Below are 24,897 nucleotides of genomic sequence, written 5' to 3'. Positions count from 1 at the left end.
GTTATGAGGCTTACGTAGGAGAAATTTCTCTCAAGTTCTTCGATGGTGGTTCTGTGATAAAGGCTCAACCAGTCTCGTCTCCCTTCAGGAGGTGCAGTAAGCTGGAAAAAGCGCCAGTTGAGTTAATAAGCAGAAATACGAAATACTTGCGGTGAGTGCACATTTTTGGATGTACTCGATGGGTGGACGGTTTCCTAGATGTAACGCAACGCAAAGACGACCAAGACATTAAGCAGGGCCAATTCAAACTTCACTGACGAAAAAAAAACTCTATTACCAAAAATCTCTTCATTAGAACACATGGTTGTAACGGAAATACAGAGATAAATTTGACATTTTTAATGCCTGTCTCATAACCTCAGTAATTGCAATCGTCATGGAGAGGTGGCAGATTTCCCAACTATGGTCATTCTCCATTGTGTGGCTATGCAGTGATACACATACCTAATCAATCAATATAATTACCTGAAAGCACTGGCAGCTCCAAAGCGGAGGCCCTGGCAGTCCAGCGCCCCCAACGAGAGGCTCCGACACTTCAGAAGTCACAGTATTGAAAATGAAGTGAGTCTCCTACCCCGCCTCCACCCCCGCCCCCTCACACATACGCATTTGCCTTGGACTGTATAGGCTGTTTTACATAACTTGGACCAAACCTTAAGAACTTGAAGGCTACACATGATGAATGAGACCATTAGTCTAACGTAAGGGGACTACAAAGAGGGTGCCTCTATGTAGTCGCTTTATGCTAGACTAATTTTTGAAGTGCGATTAGGTATACAATTAGTTATGTTATCGACGCATAATTTCTATCATACGTTTCAGTGCATAAGTCGTATTTCAGAATAGGTGGGGCTTGTCTTAAAACACACACTGAAGTTTTTTGTAGGGCGTTATCTATTTCGTGTTTTTTCGGGCTCTAAAATAAGCCCAATAATTGTATATAAAAAAAGGTTACAGCGCTTTTTCACGCCTGGATCGCAGCGCTCTCAACCATGTTTCGAAAGAACGAAGCCCGCATCCTCATTGGATAAGTAAAAGAAAGTCATTATCTATGGCACTTGGCACTAAGCGTACATTATCACCTTCGTTGGAAATGTACCAAAACACAACGGTCATAAATAAGACAAACCGGCACTGCACGCTGATAAAAACATCCTCGTTGGATTCTTTTTGTTATCGATTTTTTGACGGGGAGTGGCGCAGGTTTTATTTTTGGGAGCATGATTTCGGACACTACTGTCTAGATGGGCAAGTACGCCATGGCGTGATTTTTTCATATTTCCCGGTCTTTCTTCAAAGCTTTCATAAAAGAAGCATCAGAAAATAACGTTGTAGCAATAATTTATTATGTTTTTGAACGCTCTCTGCAACGTCTCAAATACGGAGGGTGCCTTCAAACAAGTATTCACAATTTTACATAAAGAAACATAATTAGCTGATTGCGCTTCAAGAAATTGTCTAACTTAAGACAACTGCAAGCAATATGCCTCTAGTCTCCTTCGTCTGAAGACCACAACTATATATGCCTCTTTCAAATTGCATAAAACACTTCGTATATAAATGAAAGAAAGACGTACTCAAACACCGATTAAGGAGCGCTCAGGAGAAAGCGGAAGCGGGACGAGAATCTAGTGGAACTAAGAAATTCTAGCGCGTGAGACTCCAAGGTAAATGATTATGAAATAATCGAAAATAATGGAAAATAATTACGTAGATGACACCATTTACGAGATATCCGCCGTCATACTTCAGGTGAAAATGCACTGTCGTTCCACTCACTTTCTTAACAAAACGTCATTTTATTCATTCAAGCAAAAGAGTAACTGGAACGCCAATGCATTTCTCGGCTAGGTTCGATAGTTAATATTTCGAAATTTGTGTCATCCTGACAAGTTGTTCCAAGTGGATCCACCTTGCGAACGCTCCGGCTAGAATTTGCAAATTTCAATATGTGCCATAAGGTAATTGGTAAAAAGCTTAATTCGTGAAATTTTGTTAAATAGTCGATTATGCATTTCAATTTCCAGCTCAAGCATGTCCACCTCTTTGAGTAGACCTGGAGTAGTTCACGAACTGGAATTGTGCTGTCTACCACAAGCAATTTTTTAATTTTTTTTAAATGTTCGCTGCAACACCTGGCATTGCTGACGCTCGATTAAGGCTTTACATATGCTAGCTTCTGGACATTAAGTTTCGTTCAGACATGTGTGTTATTATGTCAAAGAAGATATTCTCACATTGGCCAACTGTCCTTCAAACGCTAGAAGTTTCTCAGAAAGCTCGGCAAGGTCGCCGTCAGTCAGGCCGGGCTTCAAGAACTTCATCGCCACTTGAATTACCTTCTTATAGGCAGCAATAATTGGTTTGCTGTAATTAGTGGTTTGGTTGATCAGCTGGTTTCTGCCCACCCTGGAGAATTCTAGTTGGTCAAGCTGAAACAACAAAAATGAATGTAGGTCATAAGTGTGAAATGCCACGATTAGCGTGTTATTTTACGAGGTTAACTCTTGAAGTATTGTTGAAATATGCAATAGCAGAAGTCAAGTATACGTGATACGAATTGTCAGGTCAGTTCTTCTTATAACATAAAATTAGTCGGCAACATAATATCACGGCTTGGTTTTGATCTGGAAATAGGCCTAGTAACCATGCCTTCATGTTTCTACCTTTCTTTGATTGCAGCATTGGGTTGACCCTTTTCAATGATTGTCATGCCTTTTCGTTTTATGCAGCGAATCAGTGCGTGAAGTTAAACTTTTTTGCACAATATTGTTGGTATTAGGCGTAAGGGTCTGTAGTCTTTTCTATTCTTGTCTTACCAATAGAATATGGACTTTTTTACGAGGTTCTAAATTTATTTTCTAATAAATATACAGTCATGGTTACAATGAAATCCTATATAGCAATAGAAAGGATCAACTGTATACTTCCAAGGACGTAGATTTAAATAGTAGGTGTAGGCGCGTAATAGGTAGCTTAAATATCTGAAAATAAAGTTTATTTAAGTTTAATAAATGTTCGCTATTTTGTTCTCACAACGTAAGAAATATTATAAATACGCAAAGTCGTTTTCAACCGATTGCCTTAACTGTATGTCGATATGAATCTTGTGGTTGCTGAGGAACGGAGCTAGAAAAAAATGCTTTCGAATTAGTGGAAGCAGCCTTTTTCATATGGTTGCCTCAAGTAGGGCAAATCGCTACAGCTTTCTGTTTTAGTATTTACAAATTTGCGCCATTTGTTTTAAAAGACTGAAAATAAGAGATATAGTACTGACACCTGTGCGACATCCCAGTCGGCAGAAGAAATAAGACAGTCTAACAGGCAGTAAACTAGCCACTGAACAGCTAACGACGACCTTCGCTGGTTTCGGCGGGTCCATCGTTCAAATTATGGTAGCATGATCTGACATTGTCCAGAGCTGCAGCGCTAGTGGTAACGTACAAATAGCAACGTTGACACTGACCATAACTGCGGGGCTGACGTCGTTCGGCCACGAGCTCTGCTATCACAGCACCCGTCCGCCATCTCCGCGATCACTGGGTGTGTCTCGGTGTGCGCTTGTTAAAGATCACCTGTACACCAAAAAGAGAAGGCTACTCCTAACATAAAGGTCCACTTCATTAGACTGCATTCTTTTATGGCTCAGCATGACCCTAACAGTGCCGGGTGCCTTAAAGTCGGGCGCGGCCCTCGTGGAGTCAACAATGACCGAAGTTCGATGGCCGTGGTAGCAAAAGTTAACCTCAACTAGGCGGTCATTTCTGCGTTTTGATTGCATTTCAATGTAACCACTGCAGCCAGTAGCTGAGCCCTTATTCGCATCGGCTGAACGCCGTGGACAGTGTGGCAGGTTGCTCTTCACAATTCTCGAAACAATTGTCCCACGCAGAAATTCGCGTTCGCCAGAATGTGCTAGCTGGCGAGATGCCGACTTTCGAGACTTCTTTATGTACTCGTCGCAATTATGTACCTATATTGTTCGCCACTGTTGCTTTTTGCGATTAGATTTTGTGTAAAGGGAAGGCCATTTGCCTTTTTGCGGGTTCTATAGCGTTACCTCAATGACGTGAGCACTTGGATTCCTGGAATCCCGTTCCATACGAGTTGAAAGAACATCAGAAATCTTCGCCATCATAAGGACATCTGTGGTGTTTTGAGCGTTCCCCTTCGCATTTTTGTTCTCACGCGTTTTTGGCCACTCATCAAGATCGGAAGCGTACATTATAGCAAGAACGACGTCCCGCCGGTCTTCGATATCCGGAACAGCTGCAAGACGGGAAGGGAAAGGGAAAGCGAATGTTAAGGCGAAAAGCTCCGGAAAAGTACACGGGGGTTACTAATTAAGTTTTCCGATAGACTATGCTAGGATTTTTTACTAATGATTTCGAAGAATAATGGTGATAAGGGGGCCGCTTTCCGATTTACTCTAGCAATTCTAAGTTTATTTTATTTGCAGCTAATTATTGGAGGGCCCCACTTCCTATGGTCTGCGTGGCGCTAATTAGCGATGTGCAACAGAGCAGCAATGATAGCACTTTCGCGCCACAAGTTTGTATGTTTCTAATAGCAGATTTAATTACACGGAATGTGACACGGAATAGCAGATTTAACTACACGGAATGTTACCTTTCATTTTAGAATATTAGTAAACGTGGAACTCCGTTGAAAGACGAGGGGCAGGGAAGCAGTAGGATAAGGAGCAGTGGCTGCCCGGCGACCAAAGTGAATAAGCAAAACATTGCCGCCGTACAAAATTACTTTATACAAAAATAGTGAAGTGACAGTTTAAGGACATCAAAGATTCCCTATAGATTGCATCACCGGCAAGTGAAAAATCTTGCACAAGCATCTGTGAGCCAGGGAACTTTCATCCCTCCATGGGCATTATACTCTGTGTGCACTATGACCCATCGCTAACGCGAATCTTTAGTATAAAAATTGTGGAATAAATTCTTGTCAATTTCCAAGGAGGCCACTCACGACGGATTTCTACGGTCGATAGTTTCACGGTGAATTTCGCTGATAGCTTCGCAGTTTCACAGTTTTCGCAGTGAATAAACACAGGAGCGAAATTTCAGGTAAGGAATGCTGGTGCTGGTCTTCCAAAAAGGTAGTCATTGTGCATTTCCACCTCATCAGGGAGAAAGGACTCTTGCTACTGCGTTGTACGCAAGGTTATACCTTCCCGAAGTTTTCAGATATCTACAAGGACGGCGGCGAAGAACACAGCTGAGGGGGGTCGTGTTGCACCATGAGACCACCTGCGGACAGACAGAAGGTAACCCTCACAGTTTCTGAAGTACCTGGTACAAGCACATCAGAGACTTGGCACAGCCCTGTGCGTTTATTTCTTGTTCCTTGCAATGATACAGTCCATACGCAAGAAGAGGTTTCCCAACACCAGAAGAAGCTATCCATGCCTACTACAGTGAGCTTGCATCACTAAATGGAATGAATACGCAAATTGTTATTAAAGATGAATTACTATAGAACGAAAGTGTGCATAGATTATTGGGGCAATGATTTTAGGAAAATCAATCGGTTATAAGCCCAACAAACATCTTCATTTTATATCACCTGAAAACTTTCCTAGTGTCCCTGGGATTGCAGTTCTCCACAATTCGCCAAGCAATCACAGTGGTTTCCTTCGCTCTTCTGCGAGCGGTCAGACTCGCAGTGTCTCGAGCGCTCTGTTGTAGCATAGAATCGGTGCACTAATACGGTAAATTCCTTACGAACACAGTTACTAAACGAAATTGTTTAACGGAAATGAGAAAAAGTTTGTCACCCTTGTTTAAACCACTCACCTACGCAAGCATTGTAGAGAACAGCTGCTTTGTCTGTTACGTTCTGGTTCTCACCCACAAGGGTCATGTTTCCTAAAATGTCTAGAAAAGAAAACCAACACAAATCACTGCCCTTAAAGCTCTTCAAAAAGAGACAGTGTTATGCATACAACGTTGTCGAAGCACGCACCTAACTAATCACGTGCAGTGTGCGGTAGAAACAACCAAAAAATACTCGCTTTAAAGAAAGGAAACTACGCGTTGGTAGGTGAGATTAAACTTCAAGCTCACTTCAGCCGCCAAACAGAGCAGCCCTTCGCTAATCTTTGAGCCATAGTGGACTTTTCTTGTTTACTACACAGAAGACAAAACTGATATTACAGAGAGAACACTACACACTTAGTACTCATGTGAGCACACACATGCGTAGAACAAGTTCATCTAGTCCGCAAAAGTTTCTGAACTGTGCATGCACTTCTTACAAAAACTGCGCCTTGACGACAAAGAGATCTGGCAGACCGCGGGCTTTCGGCATAGCGGTCACACAGTCAAGATCTCCAGAAGCTGTGTAGACTCAACAACACACTCGTCTCACCGAAAGCTAAGCAGCCATTGTATGCAAATGGCATGCGCGCGAGGTCGTGTTGCACATGCGCGCAAAAGCAAGCGGGGGCCTGACGGTTTTCCTTAGGTCACAGACGCAGGACTGAAACAGTAGAATCATGGGTCTGCATGCACCCGTCTTTATTACTGTTATCTAGACAAATATGAAGCACCGCGTTTGTCCTCCGGATATCATTGTTGCGGACATTAGTGATGCCAAAATGGAAACTTTAGATTTGCATCTTGGCATAGCCTGTGAACGGTGTAATGCATGTATACGAGTATGTACGGTATGCGTTGAAACTGCATAACATTGTTTTTTGCTGAACAGGTCCGAAATGATTGATAGAGCCGGCCATCTAACACAACGTGCGTAGTATGAGGCAAAGAATGCTTCGCAATGAAGATCACTGCACTTCAAGCTCAATAAAGGCAAGCAGTATGTGTCAGCTACACAATATGGTCAAAACATATGAAACGATCATCCAGTTAAGTAAGCGGTACGAGCTACAGAAGGATTTGTGATGTTGACATTTCAACGTTTTTGTAGAGATTTGTATAAATATTTGCACAACCGATCCATGGGTGTTTGCAAACGGAATTTTCAAAAGGTTCTTGAAATGACCAATTAAACTGAAGGATGTGGGGCTAACTAAATATAATGTTTATTTCGTTTTGCTTATATTTATCGCTATACTTAAAAGTGTCATTCTACACTTTTTTCTTTGTTCATAGGCAAGGCGACAGACAGCTAGCACCAGCGTGCTACAACGGGACATGCTTAGTGCAAGAACTTCATAATGAAATTATTGTTTCTATTGGGAATTGTCTTTGCACAAGGTGTAACGGCTAAAATAGCAGAGCTCCCCCCGCCCCCTTTTTTCTAGTTGTGTCGATTTCCCGTGGCGTGACGGTGTCTTTCTTTAAAAATTGCACAGTGATTACAGGTGCGTAACAAAAATATTAAATGGTTAGCCGAGGTGTGTATTAGTGCTTTTCATTTCCGATTTAGAGCTAGTCAAATCACTGGAGGGTCTAACGGTCGTACAACCTCTATGATATTTCCACGTAAGCTATGTGTTACAGCCTTTTGGTTTGAACTACAGCGCTCCTATCCGGTGGACGAGGGGTTGCTGGCTTTCGGAGCACACATTGGCGCAACCCGCGCGTGGCAGTACGCCAAGTCAGCCACCGGGCGCTTCGGTCAAAAAATTCAAATTCAAATTCAAATTGTTTATTAATACTTTAAAACACAACAGGAATGTGTCCAATACTGTTTTAATCCGTAGCCATGGGTCCAAAAAACGAAGCCCAATAATGCAAACACGGCGTGATGTTAGACAGCATCTGGTTATTGCGACGTGGTGGCATATACCCGCCCTGCTACAAGACTCGCGAATTGATAAGGGAGGCGTTAGCGCGCTAAACCAAAAACTTCCACGATAATTCTGGCGCAGTCGATGAGTTCCGCTACCCGTGATGTGTGGAGGGCAATACCATCTGGTGGCGTTGCAGAAAATTGAGGTTTGCTCGCGCAGGCACCCAACGATTGTGGCGCCCTGCCGACGAAGATGCGGAACTCAAGAACTAAGAAGTCAGGAACTCAGAAAAGCTAACGAGTTAATGTTTGAATATTGTGCTCACCTTCCTGTATGCTGTAGCATTACAGGATATATTACCTGAGTTGATGTCCTACCTCGTAGCGTTTCGTGCAGTTCGTCTTCTAACCGACTGAAAGTGCTCGTCATTGACTGGCTCTCTGGTATCTTGTGTTTTGACATCCATCCGCCGCAGGTGTATGAGTAGAAATCAGTGCATGGGTCGGCGGAGATATTGAGAGAATCATTGATAAGGCGAGCTGCGTCAAGGGATAAGAACAAACCAGACATCATGATTGAGGGTCCTCATCAGTTATCTTATTCATTACTGAACATTCGCAGTGTCTTGCGATACATCTGTGGTGGCATGCACGGTGTTGAACAAGTCGCATACCTAATGCAACCGGCACTAACGCAAACATCGAGACGGCAGTAGTAGTGTACGTCAAACGGAAATAGAAATAAAACTACGCAACAGCTACACGCTAATGAAAACGATTGCTTGGAGTTCTCAATATACAAACATTCGTTTTACGCTTCCTAGTCAGATAGTTCCTGATTTATCACTACGAAATATCGCACGCACTACAATAACACACCTGGCAGCAGTGTGCCTTCCTGTGAGTGAAACACAAATACAGAAAGCATGAAAAAAGTTGCATTAGAATTAATGCTATACGCCAGAAAATGTTGATAATATGATTTCAAAGAAAACATATGATCGTGAAAATACATTACCTCTTTCGATGCAGACGGGTGTTTCACACACATTGTATGTTTCTGAAGTGAGAAAAATAGGTAATAGTTTAAAGACATGTTTACCGAGAAGAACCTATTTTAGAGAAGAGAGGAGGGGGCATATTTCCTCGCTTCCTTTGTCTTTAATGCAGCCAAGCCTTGCCCAGTAAGCTGACTTATTGGGCAAGGCTTTTAAACACCACTCCCGCAATTTGAGATTGCACTTCATTCATCAAAAGCTTTGGTATGTAAACATCAAGAGCAGCGATTGAGGTATTACCCCAAGGCCAGAGAGGTCTCTGACAATAATCTCGCTTGCCGTTCTGAAGGGTGAAAAATCCTAAAGCGTTCAGTCAAACCTCATTCCCAGGCAGGGTAGTAAGGCGCGCACCTTCTGGGATTGGGTATGCGGCGCTCACGCAATCACCTTACCGCCATATCTAGCGCTAGGATGGGTATTCGGCGTTTCTGTGGAAGAGACCATCGCGATGGATGCACTGCGAGGCCTTGCATTCTCCACAGGGTCGTTATATGACTATCCCTAGTGGTTGAGTGTGTACCAGTCAAGTCATTGCCTCGTGCCTAGAACGTGTGTCTTGATGTGTCTTGATGTGTCTTGATGTGTCTTGATGTGTCTTCATCTTGAGGAAGATGAAGTATCCTAGAGAGCGTGCTGCTCGACATGACAACTGTTCTGGTGGGTCCTGAGACAACCACTAGGAATTAATGGTACTGAAGCCAAGACACAGATTGATGCTGATATTGAACAAGCGCTTGTCCAGTGTTCGCATACGCTTGTCTTTGCTTGAGAAGCGCTTGTGATGTCTTGACCGCAATGTGTATGTTATGCCTCAATTCCATGAATACGCATAAACTAACCCAGCATTACAGCCTTCTGCCCCTCCAAGAGTTGGGCGGGCACTAACGACGTCATTGATTGCCTTACAAAGGAAGCGTGGCAATAGAAATTTTTCGCGTCGCGCTAAGTGCCAAGGTCCCATTATCAATGTTTTACATAGGCGCCTGTGAAGGCCAATCCACGAGACCAGTCCTCTTAAACGTGACAAGAAATTGAAGGCAGTGGAAATAGTGCTCGTCGACTATGTGTGGGACGGGTGTGTGAGGCCTCTGGCCTGCCTGACACAAATGTGCAAATGGTAGCAGAAACTCTGCAGAAAAGGTGCAGCGAAAGGTGCAAAGACGACGTTGACGGGACGTTTACGTCTAGTTTGACTGGTGCTTTTTGTGATATGGCGAAGCTGTGTTCGCCGTGAGTATAGGTTCCGCATTCAGGGAGACTGTAACACAGTGGACAGAGGGCACAGCTTATTTTACCAGGTAGTTTCGTAACACTTCCTCCCTGTGACTGGCCTTCCTAGAAAGAGAAATTACTATGTACAATGACATGACCTAATAGCAAACGTATTGCAAGTAACGCTTTATGCGGCAGTTAGAAATTGCTGCCATATTTCAGTCAGAAACTTATCCTTGACGACGAAGTATTCTTGCTCTTGTTTAAGCGATTATTAGCGCTTTTTTTACTGTCAACTTCTATATATTACAGAATTTCCCGAGACTTCAAACCCCAATGCGTTCATTTATATAAATTCAAAAACAAATATGTCGCTGTTACGTCATTTGCAAAAGACCGACAAATTGCCTCATGGATCTCTCTCGGATTTTCGAATTATCAAGCACGGACCATTGGTCAAAATTCCTTGTCTTTTAGCTGTTCAACTTTGAATCCCCAGAGATATATAATAGGGTTAGCTAAAGTATTGTTTTTAGTTTTATTGTGGCTCGTTTGGTAGCCCAATATCTCCAGATTTGAAACCGGGAGGTTTGAAATCCAGCATTAAATGAATAAAGAGTTTACGTATGCTTGATAATTTATGGCACACATCATCTTTATCAAATTACTTAGGCTCTGCAGAGGATGAAAGCCTCGTTCAGTGACTTACAGTTATCGAGGCCGTAGGCCTTTACCAAATCAATTTCATTTCTGCAAGTTTTTTAATGCCATCAATCTTTGATCCCCTAGGTCTTCGTATTCACCTTCACTGCCTCTTCAAAGGGCTACAGTGAAAAAAGTGCGTGAACTTACCTTTCTGTGCAGGGATTTTTGATGCGTTAAATCGACTAAATGATGCCAAAGCTAAGAGAAATCCCAGTATTGCAAGTGTTTGGAGTTGCATGGCTTTTCCTGGAAGCGAAGAAAACAAAATAAGAGCTTGCAATGTGAATTTGCATCACACGTATAATCATGTATCTCGAATTAAAATAGAGAAGAAACTTCTCTATTTACCCAAAGTAAAAATTAGGCAAATCCCACGCTCTGTGGGAATTGATCTACGCGAAGCTTTCACGAGTGAGCAAGGCAACCTGCGGCATGGCAATAGATTTCAGTGAAGAATGCGTCTCGCATTCACCGCAGTGACTGCGAGTGACCTTGCCGTGACCTTGGAGTGCCAGCGGAAGTTTTATTCAGCATTACAACGGTCTTTATCACAAAGACACGTCGTGCTGGACTTTGTAGACGCGTACCACAAGGCCGCAACAGGATGAGAGGCGCACATAGGATTTCGGCAATGAATTCATCCCTTAACTTCTACCGTCATGGTCAGGTAGAAGAGGCGCGTACTAAAATTACACCTCCGAAATGCAGCAACCGGTTAAGAAAGGTTCGTTTTAAATTTAACCCCTATCGACTGCACAAGTGCACATTAACATCAGAACGGGGCACTGCCACAAAGTCGTGTTGGCCAGAATTTATCCGTGCTAACACTCACTTGAACGAGGAGCGTTTGTAAGGGCGTTCCACCTTTTGAAGCATGCGTCTGTGGCCTATTTGTAAGAGTGTCGAGCTTTTGGGTTCCGCGTACCGGGTTCGAAACCCACCAACGGATAGGTAATTCGCTTTTTTTTTTTACTGATGAACACCTTCGACTCGGTGCCAACGCGCACGTGCAGTGCGCTCGCAGCACGTCTGTAACAAGTAGGAACAGCCACCAAAGGGTTGAAAATGGGCTAAGAACGGTTGGCTTATTATAGGCTTTATAGGCGAATCGAAGGTGCACGAGCATGGTGTGAAGTTAATCAGAAGTGGCTTGCGCAGAATTAGCAAGTGTCGCAGCAATGCATGTTGCGTTATGACCTTAAGTGATTTTCGGATAAGTGTAACAATAGGAGAAAACTGAAGTGAAATGACGTTAAGCAAGATATATTGACGATTATCATTATGATAAATTATTATTCTGCTTTTTGTCTCACTTACTTTGGTTGTTTTGCAAAGTCAATGTTCTTCCCTATTAAGTGCGAATTAAAGCCTTACAATGTGGTATCTAAAGAATATCTCACCAGTCCTTGTAATCGACTGCCATCTTCGACTGCATTTTGCCTTTCTGCGCACCATGTTTCTCGAATAGGGCAACTGTTACATGTTCTGACCATGGGACCACGTGACCACGTGTACTGGCCAGATACCCTCCTCGACAAGCTAGCGACCACTTTTCGCTCGTTTTTTAAGCACCGCTTTAGCATAACAACCGAGAGGAAAACCGGGGAAAATATAGGCGTAGGTAACAATGGAAAGGAAAGACATATAAAAGTGGCAGCACAATTAAAAATTGGAAATTTTTGACAGAAATGATAAAAAAATGATCAAAGCGAAAATATGAGAGAGAGAAATACGTGTTGAGGGTCCTTGACTAGCCAACTGGTTGAGAAACAGCCATTATCCAGTTAACCTGATTCCCTCAGCGCTATCTGTCGATCCCGTGATTTGAATGAATACACTGCAATACGTTTGTGTGGCAGTTTAGCTTCGTTTATATCAACTGCTTTTACACTCGATATCTGTCACATTTTCTAGGTCTACGCAGAAGCTAATCGTTACAAGCGCTGTTTGAGAGCAAAAGTGGTAAGTTAACCTTATAATACGTGTGCTACTTTGAATTTACCTTCAAGTGCGAACAAGGATTTCTGTATCCTTCCTCTCATATATTGAAATAGATGTGTCTGCAACTGTGGAAACCGTACCATTACTTAGAACAAACAGTTCTCAATTCATTGTTGACAGCAAGCCTCATTCTTTGAACGTAACCTTTTGAATACAGCAATATTGAATGACCAATTTCGGTAACAATATCATACCGCTAAAACAAGGAAAACTTACTTTGCGAAGCGCCACTTTTCCTTCTGCGGCAGACAAGGTGAACTTGGTCGTGTTTCTCAACTCGTTTGAAATTAACAGCAGTAACATTAGTTATGTACAACGGTAAGCAGTCGCCATAACCTTTTATGGTGCACGAATAAGCCTGTTGTGTCTTTGTGATGTCCTGAAAAGAGTGCTTGGGTTCACTATCACGCTTTCACCTAATGCTGTTTCTGACAGCCTTGTCACTGTTTGAAGTGACCTAATGAAAGTGACTCTGCTAACCTTACCAAACAGTAAACCATATGTGTGTATTGTACGCACCTGCATAGGACGTAGTTCTTGACCGAATACCCTTTTCGGACGCATCAATCGAGATGAGAGATTAAGCCAGTTGATATTCCCTGACCCAATCTCTTCGTTAGCGCGCAGAAACTGCGGAGACAAGAGGGAGAAGAAAGCCACAAGCGCCAACTTCCAACTAAAGTTATCTCGCTCAAGAACATGTTGTATATACATAAGGTAGCCGTGCGCTGAACAAATATAAAGAATGCATCACGAGCAAAGCCCCCCGCAGGATCGTCTGCGTAAGCAGGCGTTTGGTGTGTTGCGACACCACGGACCCGAGCACACGAGGGTTGGACCCTCCCGCGTGTAGCCGTGCGCGGCTTGGCCGTGTCCGGGGAAATGGGGATCCTGGAGGTTGAGCCGATGCCGGGTGCTCGGACCTTTAAGGCCCCCCGGTGGAGGCAACACACCTCTTTGGCCTCTGCTTCACGTAGACGGCACCCCCGGACTGACCCACCCGGGGGAAATCGGTAGTTGCCTTTTCCTGTCTCTCTCTTCCTCCAGCCTTCGTCTTTCTCTCACTTTTCATCTTTCCTGTCTTCTCCTTCCTTCCGCTTACTTCCAAATTTTCCATGCAGCAAGGGTTAACCTTGTGTGAATAGCCAACCTAGGTTACTTCATATTTGGTTATAGTGGTAACGTACAGCTGGCGTTTGCAGGCCGTGTTTCGCGTGTACTGCAGCGTCCCCTTGTAGGACTCCACGGTGGGTGGCTGGCGTTACTGCCGAAATTACAATCTCCTATGGCTACTTCCTTTCCTCCACTACCTGATTGCTCCCTGAAGAGGGGGCGCACCGATGATGTTTTAGAATTTTTCGCTCGTCAAAAAGAAACTTTTCCTCGCTTCCACGTTGTCCACTCCGAAACACCAAACAAACCCGTACGAACAATATCACCATTCCTCGTGTCCAAGTCTCTGACCCAAGTTCTTGGTACAGGTTACAAAGCATCCAGAATGACAAGCGGTGATCTCCTTTTGGAGCTCCGCAACCTGAAGCAATATGAAAACCTACCCAATCTAGTTTCATTTGGTGACGCCAAAGTGACAGTAACTCCGCATCGTACTATGAATACCACCCGTGGCGTAGTCTCCGATGATGATCTCTTGGAGCTGACTGAGGCTGAGCTCTTGGAGGGCTTCAGTGAGCAGAACGTCATCAACGTTAAACGAATTAAGATGAGGCGTGACAACAAAGAAATACAGATGAAACACCTGATACTTACTTTTGGAACAAGCATCTTACCCGAGTCAATCGAGGCCGGGTATATCAAGCTCCGTGTTCGGCCATACATCCCTAATCCCCTGCGTTGCTTCAAATGCCAGGTCACAGTTCACAGAGCTGCCGAGGCCGCCAAACCTGCGCGAAATGCAGTGCTCACGAGCACACTTCTGAATCTTGTGAAAACTCTCTCCACTGCGTAAACTGTGAAGGCGAGCACGCCGCGTACTCACGGTCGTGCCCATCCTGGAAAAAAGAAAAGGAAATTGTTACAATTAAAGTCAAGGAAAACGTAAGTTTCAAAGAGGCACGCAGGCGGGTATCTTTCCTGCCAAAGCACACCTTTGCCGATGTGGCGCGTCAGGGGGCAGCGCCACAACGGTCTCCGGCGGCTGTCCGACCCACAAGCAGTGAGTCGGCAGCTATGCCATCTGCCCCCGCGGCGGTTGCAGCTAGCGCTGCTCCGTCAACCCAGAATGAGGGATCATCGACCCCGAAGGTTGGCGCAGCCGAGGCTGCCCCGGCCTCCCCGGCCCCTTCCAGCGCTGGCAACAGCCGTCGCAGCCAAATCCCTCAGGGAGCCCCATCGACCTCCGGGCTGGTGGGCGCAGGGGTCTTGCCCTCCAAGGCGGGACTCTCTCTGGTAACCTCTCGCTCGCAAGAGCACGTGTCCGGAGCCTCACTAGAGGCAATGGACACTACACCTGTCCTGAAGGCGCACCAAACGCCTAAGGAGCGGCGAGGCTCCCTCGAACGCTCCAGAAAGGGCAAAATCCCGATTACAGGGCCTCGAAAGGGCTCTGTAATTTAATCTCTGAAATCTCCACAATCACTACTTCTGTTTCTGTACACACAGCACATATTTACTATCAACATGGATACACAGATAATTCAACGGAACGTCAGAGGTCTCCTTAGAAACCTTGATGATGTACAAGAACTCATCCACAAACACAATCCAAAAGTGCTGTGTTTACAGGAAACACATTTAAAATCTATACACACACACTTTCTCCGAAAGTATGTTACATTTCGCAAAGACCGCGAGGATGCTGTCGCATCATCTGGCGGTGTAGCCATTATTGCTGACAGAAGTGTAGCGTGTCAGCTTTTAAAGCTCCAAACGGCCCTTGAGGCCGTGGCCGTTCGAGCCATACTTTTAAATAAACTCATTACCATCTGCTCTTTGTACATACCACCACATTATCAGCTTCACAGACGCGATTTAGAATCATTAATAGATGAGCTCCCAGAACCCTATATGATTCTCGGTGATTTTGATGCACACAGTAGTTTGTGGGGCGATCCACGCTGTGATGCGCAAGGTCGCGTCATTGAACAGATGCTTTTCTCTTCTGGAGCATGCCTTTTGAATACAAAGGAGCCTACGTATGTTAACCTGGCTAACAAGTCATTTTATTCCATAGATCTTAGCATTTTATCGCCGACAATTTTACCCTATTTTAAATGGCATGTGCTTAACAACCCGTATGGGAGTGACCACTTCTCAATAATCCTAACTACGCCGAAACAAGCTCAACTTCCCCCGCAGGTACCGCGGTGGAAGGTTGACTCAGCCGATTGGGAGCAGTACCGCACTCTTACTCATATGACCTGGTCTGATATGTCCGGTATAACCTTAGATGACGCTGTTGCATATCTTACAGCTTTTATACTTGATGCCGCATGTAAATGTATTACTCAAGCGAGCGGCATGGGTTCCAAACGGCGTGCTCCCTGGTGGAACGATGCATGCAGGCAAGCACGGAGGGACCAGAACAAAGCGTGGGCGATGCTTCGCGATTCTCCAACAGCAGAAAACCTGGAAAACCTTAAACATATCAAATCCCAGGTGAGGAGAACGCGCCGACAAGCAAGACGAGAGAGTTGGGCGAAGTATATAGCAAGCATCAACTCGTACACAGACGAGAGCAAAGTATGGAATAGAGTGAAAAAAGTCAATGGGAAACAAACATATTCCCTGCCTTTAGTAAATAGCCACGGAGAAAGCCTGGAAGTTCAAGCCAACTCTCTTGGTGCACATTTTGAATACATATCAAGCTCCTCGCACTACTCCGAAACCTTCCTAAAGTACAAAACGCGAATAGAACATCAAAAGTTACAAAGGAAATGTGATAAAAGTGTGGCGTATAACAAACCATTCTGCATAGCAGAACTGCAGGCAGCACTGAATGATTGTAATACATCCGACCCAGGCTCAGACCGCGTAATATATGAAATGTTGAAACAACTACCCTCCGAAACACAAAAAACCCTCCTTTACCTTTACAATGTTATATGGTTTTCGGGCGAAATCCCCTCTGTTTGGAAGGAGGCTACTGTAATTCCAATTCTAAAACACGGAAAGGATCCTTCCTCTGTATCAAGTTACAGACCAATAGCATTAACAAGTTGCCTCTGCAAAGTTTTCGAAAAAATGATTAACTGTCGCCTACTACACTTCCTCGAATCAAACAAATTACTCGACCCATACCAGTGTGGGTTTCGGGAGGGTCGATCCACCAATGACCATCTCATACGTATCGAGGCACGTATCCGTGAAGCTTTTGTTCATAAGCAGTTTTTCGTATCAGTATTCCTAGATATGGAGAAAGCATATGACACTACGTGGCGGTTTGGGATACTGAGAGACCTCTCACAGTTAGGTATACACGGCAATATGTTCAATATTATCGAAAGTTATCTGTCTAATCGCACATTCCGTGTTCGAGTGGGCAACGTTCTGTCACGGAAATTTGTACAGGAAACTGGAGTGCCGCAGGGCGGGGTGCTCAGCTGCACGCTCTTTAGAGTAAAAATGGATTCTCTTCGTCTACACATACCACGTAACATCTTCTATTCAACATATGTTGATGATGTGCAGATAGGTTTTCAATCAAGTTCTCTCGCAATCTGTGAGCGACAGGTCCAGCTTGGTCTTAACAATGTCTCCAAATGGGCTGATGAGAACGGGTTCAGACTGAACCCACAAAAAAGCACATGTGTCGTTTTCTCTAGAAAAAGAGGCCTGCACCCTGATCCTGAAATTGTGTTGCATGGTGAGCGTCTGCCCGTAAACAGGGAACATAAATTCTTAGGCATAATCTTAGACGCGAAATTAACCTTTATACAGCATATAAAGTATCTTAAAAACAAATGTATGAAAACAATGAATATCTTAAAGGTGCTGTCACGCACAACCTGGGGCAGTGATAGAAAATGTCTCATGAACCTATATAAAAGCCTCATACGCACACGACTAGACTATGGAGCCATAGTTTACCAGTCGGCTACTCCAACTGCTCTGAAGATGCTAGACGCTGTACATCACTTAGGAATTCGCCTATCAACAGGGGCCTTTAGAACAAGCCCAGTGGAAAGCCTTTACGTTGAATCGGATGAGTGGTCACTTCATCTGCAGAGAACATATTCGTAGTTCATGTATTTTCTGAGAGTGAACGCAAACAGTGACCACCCCGCGTATTCCACTATAAATGATTTGTTCAGTTCTCAACTTTTCCGCAACCGGCCCGCAGTGCCAAAGCCTTTCTCACTGCGTGTTAGAGACATAGCTGCAGAAACAAGGGTTCCACTGCTTGAATACCACCTTATGCCCCCTGCTATACGGCCGCCGTCCTGGCAGTGGCAACCTATACACTGTGATACATCTTTCGTAGCTGTTACAAAGCGCGCGCCTGTCACGCATATCCGAATGCACTTCCTCGAATTACAGCACAAATATTCCTCTCCTGAATTTTTTACTGACGCATCGAAGTGTTATTCTGGCGTGTCTTACGCTGCCGTCGGCCCATCCTTTTCGGATTACGGTGTTCTGAATCCTAGTACAAGTATTTTCACAGCAGAGGCCTACGCGATATTGGCCGCCGTTAAACACATTAAAGAAAATAATATCCCAAAGGCAGTTATATACACAGATTCATTGAGCGTCGTAAACGCTTTGAAAACTGTCAAAAAATATCAAAACCCTATCATTGTATCTCTTTACTCAGCATTACTAACCACCTATGCGTCCAAGCAGCAAATCGTGGTATGCTGGGTGCCGGGGCACCGAGAGATAGAGGGAAACGTGTTGGCTGATCAGCTAGCCACATCCGTCCACGCGAACGCTTCCAACTCTTCCACAACTGTCCCTGCAATGGACCTCAAGCCCTCAATAAGAAAAAAGTTAAGAGCTTTCTGGCCGCGCTTGTGGGACAAACAAACAGAAAATAAACTACATGTTATCAAGCCGTATCTTGGTAACTGGCCGCCGGTATCAAAGAATCGCCATACAGAAGTGACACTTTGCAGACTCAGGATAGGACACACATACAGCACACACACATACCTCTTGTCCGGTGGCGATCCACCCATGTGTGATAAATGTGGTGAGCCACTTACCGTGCTTCACATCCTGCTGCAATGTACTGAATTAGACGCAAATAGGAAAAAGCATTTTCCATTACCACACCGGCAACAAATTCCACTTCATCCTCTTATGATCATAGGCATAGAACCGCTCTTTAAATATCAATCCTTGTTAGAATTTTTAAAAGATGTGCAAAATTTTCATGTTATGTCACCAGGAAGTCCATAGCACGGCCTCTTACCTGAGGTCTCGGCTGCGGTAACTGCATTAAGAGAAAGCACCTGCCTCCCAGCCTTTGGGCTCAAAGGCCTCCCGGAGGCACAGGGGCTATTTCCATGTTCTTGCATTTTAGCACCATGTTCATTTATCATGCATACTATCTCCATAGACAACCACATGTATCACTATAATAATTTTATTCCATATATCATTTTACGCTTGTATGACACGGATTGATTTTAGACCACTTTACAGCCATGCTACATCCCACCATCGCCACTCACAAATCAGCGCTTAACCCAACATTATAAGTCATGGCGCTCTTTGGCCAAACCTGGCCCTTGCGCCACAAAACACCACACATCATCATCATCATCAACGAGCAAAGCAAACAAAAGATGATAGCACAATAGCTACGTGAGCAAGCATCCGGGTATTGTGCCAAAAGCTGGGTGAGCCATGACATGCACTGCAACTCCTATATACCGCAATTCTTTGTGCTTGACCAAGAAATGCACGGCCGACATACGCATGAGCGGTTTCTCCTAGCCTTTTCAGCAGCTTCGATTTTCTTCCTGGTTCTCTAGTCAGCGTTTTTACGTACAGAGCAACGAACTTTTCCCATACTGGCTTACAACTGCAGCTTTTACAGTGCACCGGCACATGTACCGGCCGCCTCACCCTACCCCCTCACCCCGCAAGGACGCTGCAGTTATGATTGCGGAGCCGACACTGAAAATTTGTGGTTTATAGTGCCAGAAATTTACAATACAGAGAACACCACAATTACTGCAAATTTGAATAACATGTGCAAAATGTTCTATTAACACGAGTGGGAAAGTAGTTGCTTGGGTATTTTTGCTCGGTGTCATTAGGTCGTTGTACATGTCGGGTTCACTTCCATAACCAATTTCGCAATGTTTAGCGCCAGGCATTATCTTCAAGTGGCTAGGTAGGTGCTCTTGAAGAACGCTGGACAAGAAATAGTTGAAGTTCTCGTATTTGATGTACCTGTAGTGAGTTTTCACATGGAGTCCGCCTTTTGTAAACTTCTCAAAACTCATTAAATAATTTAAAATTTTTAATCTGGTTTACAGCTGTATACTTTTTATGATTAGGAGGATGCTAGAAAGGCAATGGAAGTAAATTTTCGATCAACAGAATTCATCGGCACCTGAAAAGGCTAGGTGTAAAGTGCGGATAACACACGTCTGCTCACTCGACGTGATTCAGTTGCGTCCGTCTCTTCAAAATCTCTATTTGAAACTTTCCAAAATGTTGGAAACCCAGCCGTCAAGGGCTTGTCTGTTTTTCCCTGCTGTTAAGAGCAAAACAACTAGAACGTGAAATGGAGGCAAAATGATGAGTCATATGCACGTCGTCTGCCACTTGCTCACGTACTAAAGGAATTACAAGGCTAAGATGATGAAATGTGTTGCTTTGAGCCGGTCTAAATATATTCATGTGCTACAATGCATTCAGCACATAGACTGTCTCAGAATTTTCTAGTGCGTGGCGCAATGAAGTGGGCTTCATGTTGTAGTTATTTTCCACAGAGTGACGTTTTCCTCATTAAAACCAGGGTGTTTAGAATTAGCCTTATTCAAAATGATGCGAATAAGTTTAACTTTTAATCATGGTGGGCGTCGTTAACGAGCTCGCACTTTGAGCCAGGTCAGCGCTTCAAGATTTGAAAACAGCAAAAAAACCAAATCCGCCCATATTATTCGTCCCGCGAGAATAAGGAAGTTTCCCATGCTGACATTTCATGTAAGAGTTAGAAAATGTTAATTTATCACGTGGGGAGGTAAAAACTATTTGCACAAACACAAGGAACAGCATGCAAAAGAAAACATATTCTTCAGCAATGCACACGAACTTGCATGGTCCGTGTGTTTACAAAGGAACTTACCTGGTCCGTAGTCAGTGTGTTTCTTATGACCTACTTTTTATGTGTCTCTTTCAACCATGGAGGTTTCACCCTTGGTGACTTCAGCGGACATGGGCGCGTTACACAACACTAAAGGCGATGAAAAGTCGGGTGACTTCTTCAGTGCAGTTAATTACCTCTGGGATCGTGACCAATTTCTTGTTTTCTCGTTGTAGTAGCCCTATAGTACACTTAGGGTAGCTGAACATTCAAGCAAGCCGCTGATATTTACAAGACACACGATCGTGGAGGACTATAGAATTTAATTTTGGCGTTTTACGTGCCAGAACCACAATTTTACTTTGAGGCATGCCGTAGGGGGGACTCCAGATTAATTTTCACAACTTAGGGATCGTTGACGTGTCCTCAATGCCTGGGACATGGGCGTTCTTGCAATTTGGTCCCATCGAAATGCTGCTGCCATGGCCGGGATTTGATACCGCGACCTCATGCTTATCAGTACAACACCATAGCCGCTGAGCCACAGCGGCGGACTGTAGAGCGCTATTGAGACTCTTAACGTGTTATTGTGTCTGTTGCCTCTGCAGAAGCTCTGCAATTGGTAATTCATTGAAACTTTCACACGGCTACGCTCTCGCACTTTACAGTGATAACAGAACGTTGCACTTTAGAGATCCTGCGCTTCCCAGAATCAAACACTGACGTAGACTTAAGACCGCTCAGTAGCTCTATTCCGAAGGTGCAGTTGTGTGCAAAATGTTCATTGTGCGCCTCCAAGATTTGTAAACCACACTGAGCTTTTCCTAGCTGTGAGTGTTAAGGCTGCCAGATCAATTATTCGTGGTTTTCCACATCTTTCCCAGTCACCGAAACTGAGCTTGACAGCTGCACTGCCTACAATGAGCGCTCATTTCTTACTGTCATAGTTTTTCGCACATGCTTGCTGTAGTCTTTTCCGCAATTCCCTCTTAACGCTGCATTTCGAACGATGAAAATACGATAAGTTGCCACCGTAGAAACGAAGAAGTGTGAAAGGTTTGAAGTCAGATCAGCAATGCAACTAGACATACTGCGCACAGCCTGCCGTTAAATATGAGATGTCAGTAATTTTTATTTAACGTGGAGAACAGTAACATATGAATTACTTCATGCCCAAATCGTCATCACCGCCGTGAATATTGCAGGAACTTAAAAAGGTTGCTTGCTTTCTTGCTTGCTTGTTCACTCTCAGACCCCACCCACATTGTAGCTTGAATTTATCTTGGCCTTTGAGCAGCCTTTGCATTCAGTACGTCGACGTCAGGTCTCACAAGCATGGACCTTTCTGCTGCTCAGTCATCGTGTACGCTTCGTGCTTGCACAGACCATCTTCATTTCCCACGGCATGCATGTGGAGGATGGCTGTAGTGTAGAAATTTCTTCCAAATAATGTGCAGAGTACTTTCTGCACTATCAATGTAATTTACTGGGCACAGTAGAGTCTAATGTTGTACGAAAACTGCTTAGGTTAGGGTAACGCATGGTTACAGAATAAGAAGCACTCAGCAATGATTCGACTAACAAACATGCAAGGTTTCTCAGCGAAAGTTATGCCAGCTATGAAAACAACTCATACAGTACACTACGACAGTAACGGCGTTCGGTCATCATTCCCTATTCGCTACCAGAATATCTATTGTATGCTAATTATTCATCTAATTAGAGAAGCTTCTTACCCCTTTGACGTCTGATTGATTGTAGACTCAAACAGCAAATTTGTCACTATACAGGAAATTTGCCCTTTTCTCACAACACACAGTAGAAAACTTTATTAGGGCACCTAATTTCAAAAATTATGTAGTCACTAATTCGAAACACTTGGTACTTCGCCTATCTTCGGCCAATGTTGAAAATCTGGGCACGCACTTACAGAATGTCTTTATAAATTTCGTCTTCTGAAACACAATCCATCTTACGAAACCATTACTTCAGTATGGATGGCTCAAGTGTAGATAGAAATCGAAGAAGTTCTTGTGCTTATCCAGGCAGGGAAAACATTCCAGTTGGGGCGCATGAAAACCGTGTGTCCTATACAATTAGCTTCTGTACGCTTCCGCTGTAGGCCATGTTAAAAGGGCCAGTGTCCCGAGCTCTCATCCTGACCTCAGCAGTTAGAACTGGCCTAATGAGATCCTTATTCGCCACTAGAAATGTCTTCAGGGATGGTGACAGCCGGCCCCTCTTCATTAAATTTGTGTTCTTTTCTTGTTAGAGAGAATGCTGCTTTATAATAAAATCTGAATGAAATTCGTAATTGGAGCCCACATGCTCGCCTACTTTGGTTTATCATTGCGACTGCAGTAACTCACATTTCAATATGCCAGGTGTCTTCGTCGATTCCATCTTTTCAATTACTGAAAGACCGCCGACATCAAGATACACGTTCTAGGCACGAGGCAATGACTTGACTGGTACACACTCAACCACTATAAGGATGCGAGCATCACCCGCAGCCACACAATCAGTGTCGCGTTGCAGCAGAACCCATAATTTGAGGATTCAAAGTGCGATGAGTTTCACAACACATGTCAATGATCTGTCGCTTCACTTCATTTCACCAGTGCTGGGAAATCACGTCCTACTTATGTTCGTTTGATTTTCGCGTCGTACACTTCCACCTAACCGCGCAGTACAACAAAAGCAAATGCTTGATGTCGCGAATCCTCAACACGGACAGTTTACGCAATACACTAGTAAAGCCGCGTGGTAAGTATACGGTGAAGAGGTGTCGAAGAACGAAAACTACCCATTTTATTTAACCACCAATTTGGCTTCTATATCACCAGACAAAGAAAAAGATGAAATTGCGCCCACTCGACGACAGCATAGTTATTTCGGTGTGCGCGCTGACCACGGTGTGTACCGTAGACGCAACAAAGAAATCTTCAGTAAGCGGATTCTCCACAGAGCTGCCACTTTTGTCCCATCGGTCACCACATACGACAGCGCCTTCGCCTTCACAAACCACAGAACACTTTTCATTAAACGTGACCTCCTATCCGCAACCAGATTAGTCCAGCTGGCACGGCAGGTTTAGGATCCAGCATATCTGCCTTCAAATGAGTCACGGCGCAATGCTTAGGAATGCTTAGGAATGCTTAGGAATTTGCAAGCGAAAAACCAAGTTTCATTGCGGCTACACAAGCGCACGTTCTTCCTTTTATCAGTTATTCATGTAACTTTCTTTTATTCTAGACAAATTTCCGCGTCACTGTCGCAGTGAGGCTCCTCATAAAGTCAAATTGCGATCAAACCTCATCACGTCTCGTGTGTATGCTGTGGGTTCGAGAGAAAGCGTGCGAGGATGATCCGAAAAGAATGCATTGATGCATGTCGTACTCCCACTCGCCGGGTATTGTGCACGCCAGGAGAGAAGGGGGAGAGTGTGTGGTGACGTGACTAAGTGCGCACTAGAAAGGGGGGAAGGTGAGCCGGTGCCTCCCTTCTAGCCCGGTCGTTCCTGCGCATGGTACGGCGGACTATCGCCAGCAAAATATTTTTTGCACCTTAGATCATGAAAGTAGATCATGAATTGACGCGTTACCGTAGCCGTGTATGGCAGCAGTGAAGCTGGTAGCGACAGCTTGTGGCGTTTTGTCCAGCTACAATGGGTCTGAAAAAATTTTGTGTGACATCAGTGGATTTGTCGAACGAAGATCATGAAAGCAATCCAACTTCACCATTATCTCAGTACAAACTCTTCACACAACAAGTTAAGTAGTGTATGTAAGTCACTGCAGCATTAGCCTGCCGGGCTCTATGGTTAGGCTCTGCATCCGCAGATGTGGTTGCCACATTTGTTCCTGCAGTGTTATTGCCACCTCCGACATTGCAATCTTCCGCAAGCAGTATGTTTACGGACACACTAAATATATCTAATACTATAAGTTTTTATACTATTCTGACAGCTAAATTACGCCACTTGTTCCA

At 44.2% G+C, this 24,897-nt stretch overlaps 1 protein-coding gene across 1 annotated transcript in view; it reads right to left on the bottom strand.

The window, feature by feature from the left end:
- LOC142560216 (neprilysin-1-like) overlaps positions 1–13,052 on the bottom strand; it is a 36,593-nt gene extending 23,541 nt beyond the window's left edge. The window contains exons 1-8 of the mRNA XM_075672150.1: positions 12,903–13,052; positions 10,833–10,931; positions 8,729–8,770; positions 8,089–8,250; positions 5,811–5,891; positions 4,061–4,269; positions 2,238–2,432; positions 15–101 (exon numbers count right to left, since the gene is read on the bottom strand). Coding sequence (XP_075528265.1) covers positions 15–101; positions 2,238–2,432; positions 4,061–4,269; positions 5,811–5,891; positions 8,089–8,250; positions 8,729–8,770; positions 10,833–10,923 — 867 coding nt within the window. The 5' untranslated portion in view covers positions 10,924–10,931; positions 12,903–13,052. The remainder of the gene's footprint in view (positions 1–14; positions 102–2,237; positions 2,433–4,060; positions 4,270–5,810; positions 5,892–8,088; positions 8,251–8,728; positions 8,771–10,832; positions 10,932–12,902) is intronic.
- Positions 13,053–24,897: the final 11,845 nt, after the last annotated feature.

This window comes from Dermacentor variabilis, chromosome 10 (genome assembly GCF_050947875.1).
Source record: "Dermacentor variabilis isolate Ectoservices chromosome 10, ASM5094787v1, whole genome shotgun sequence".
Classification (NCBI taxonomy): Eukaryota; Metazoa; Arthropoda; class Arachnida; order Ixodida; family Ixodidae; genus Dermacentor; species Dermacentor variabilis.
The sequence above is the reverse complement of the archived record's forward strand: the minus strand, read 5'-3'. Positions and strand labels throughout refer to the sequence as shown.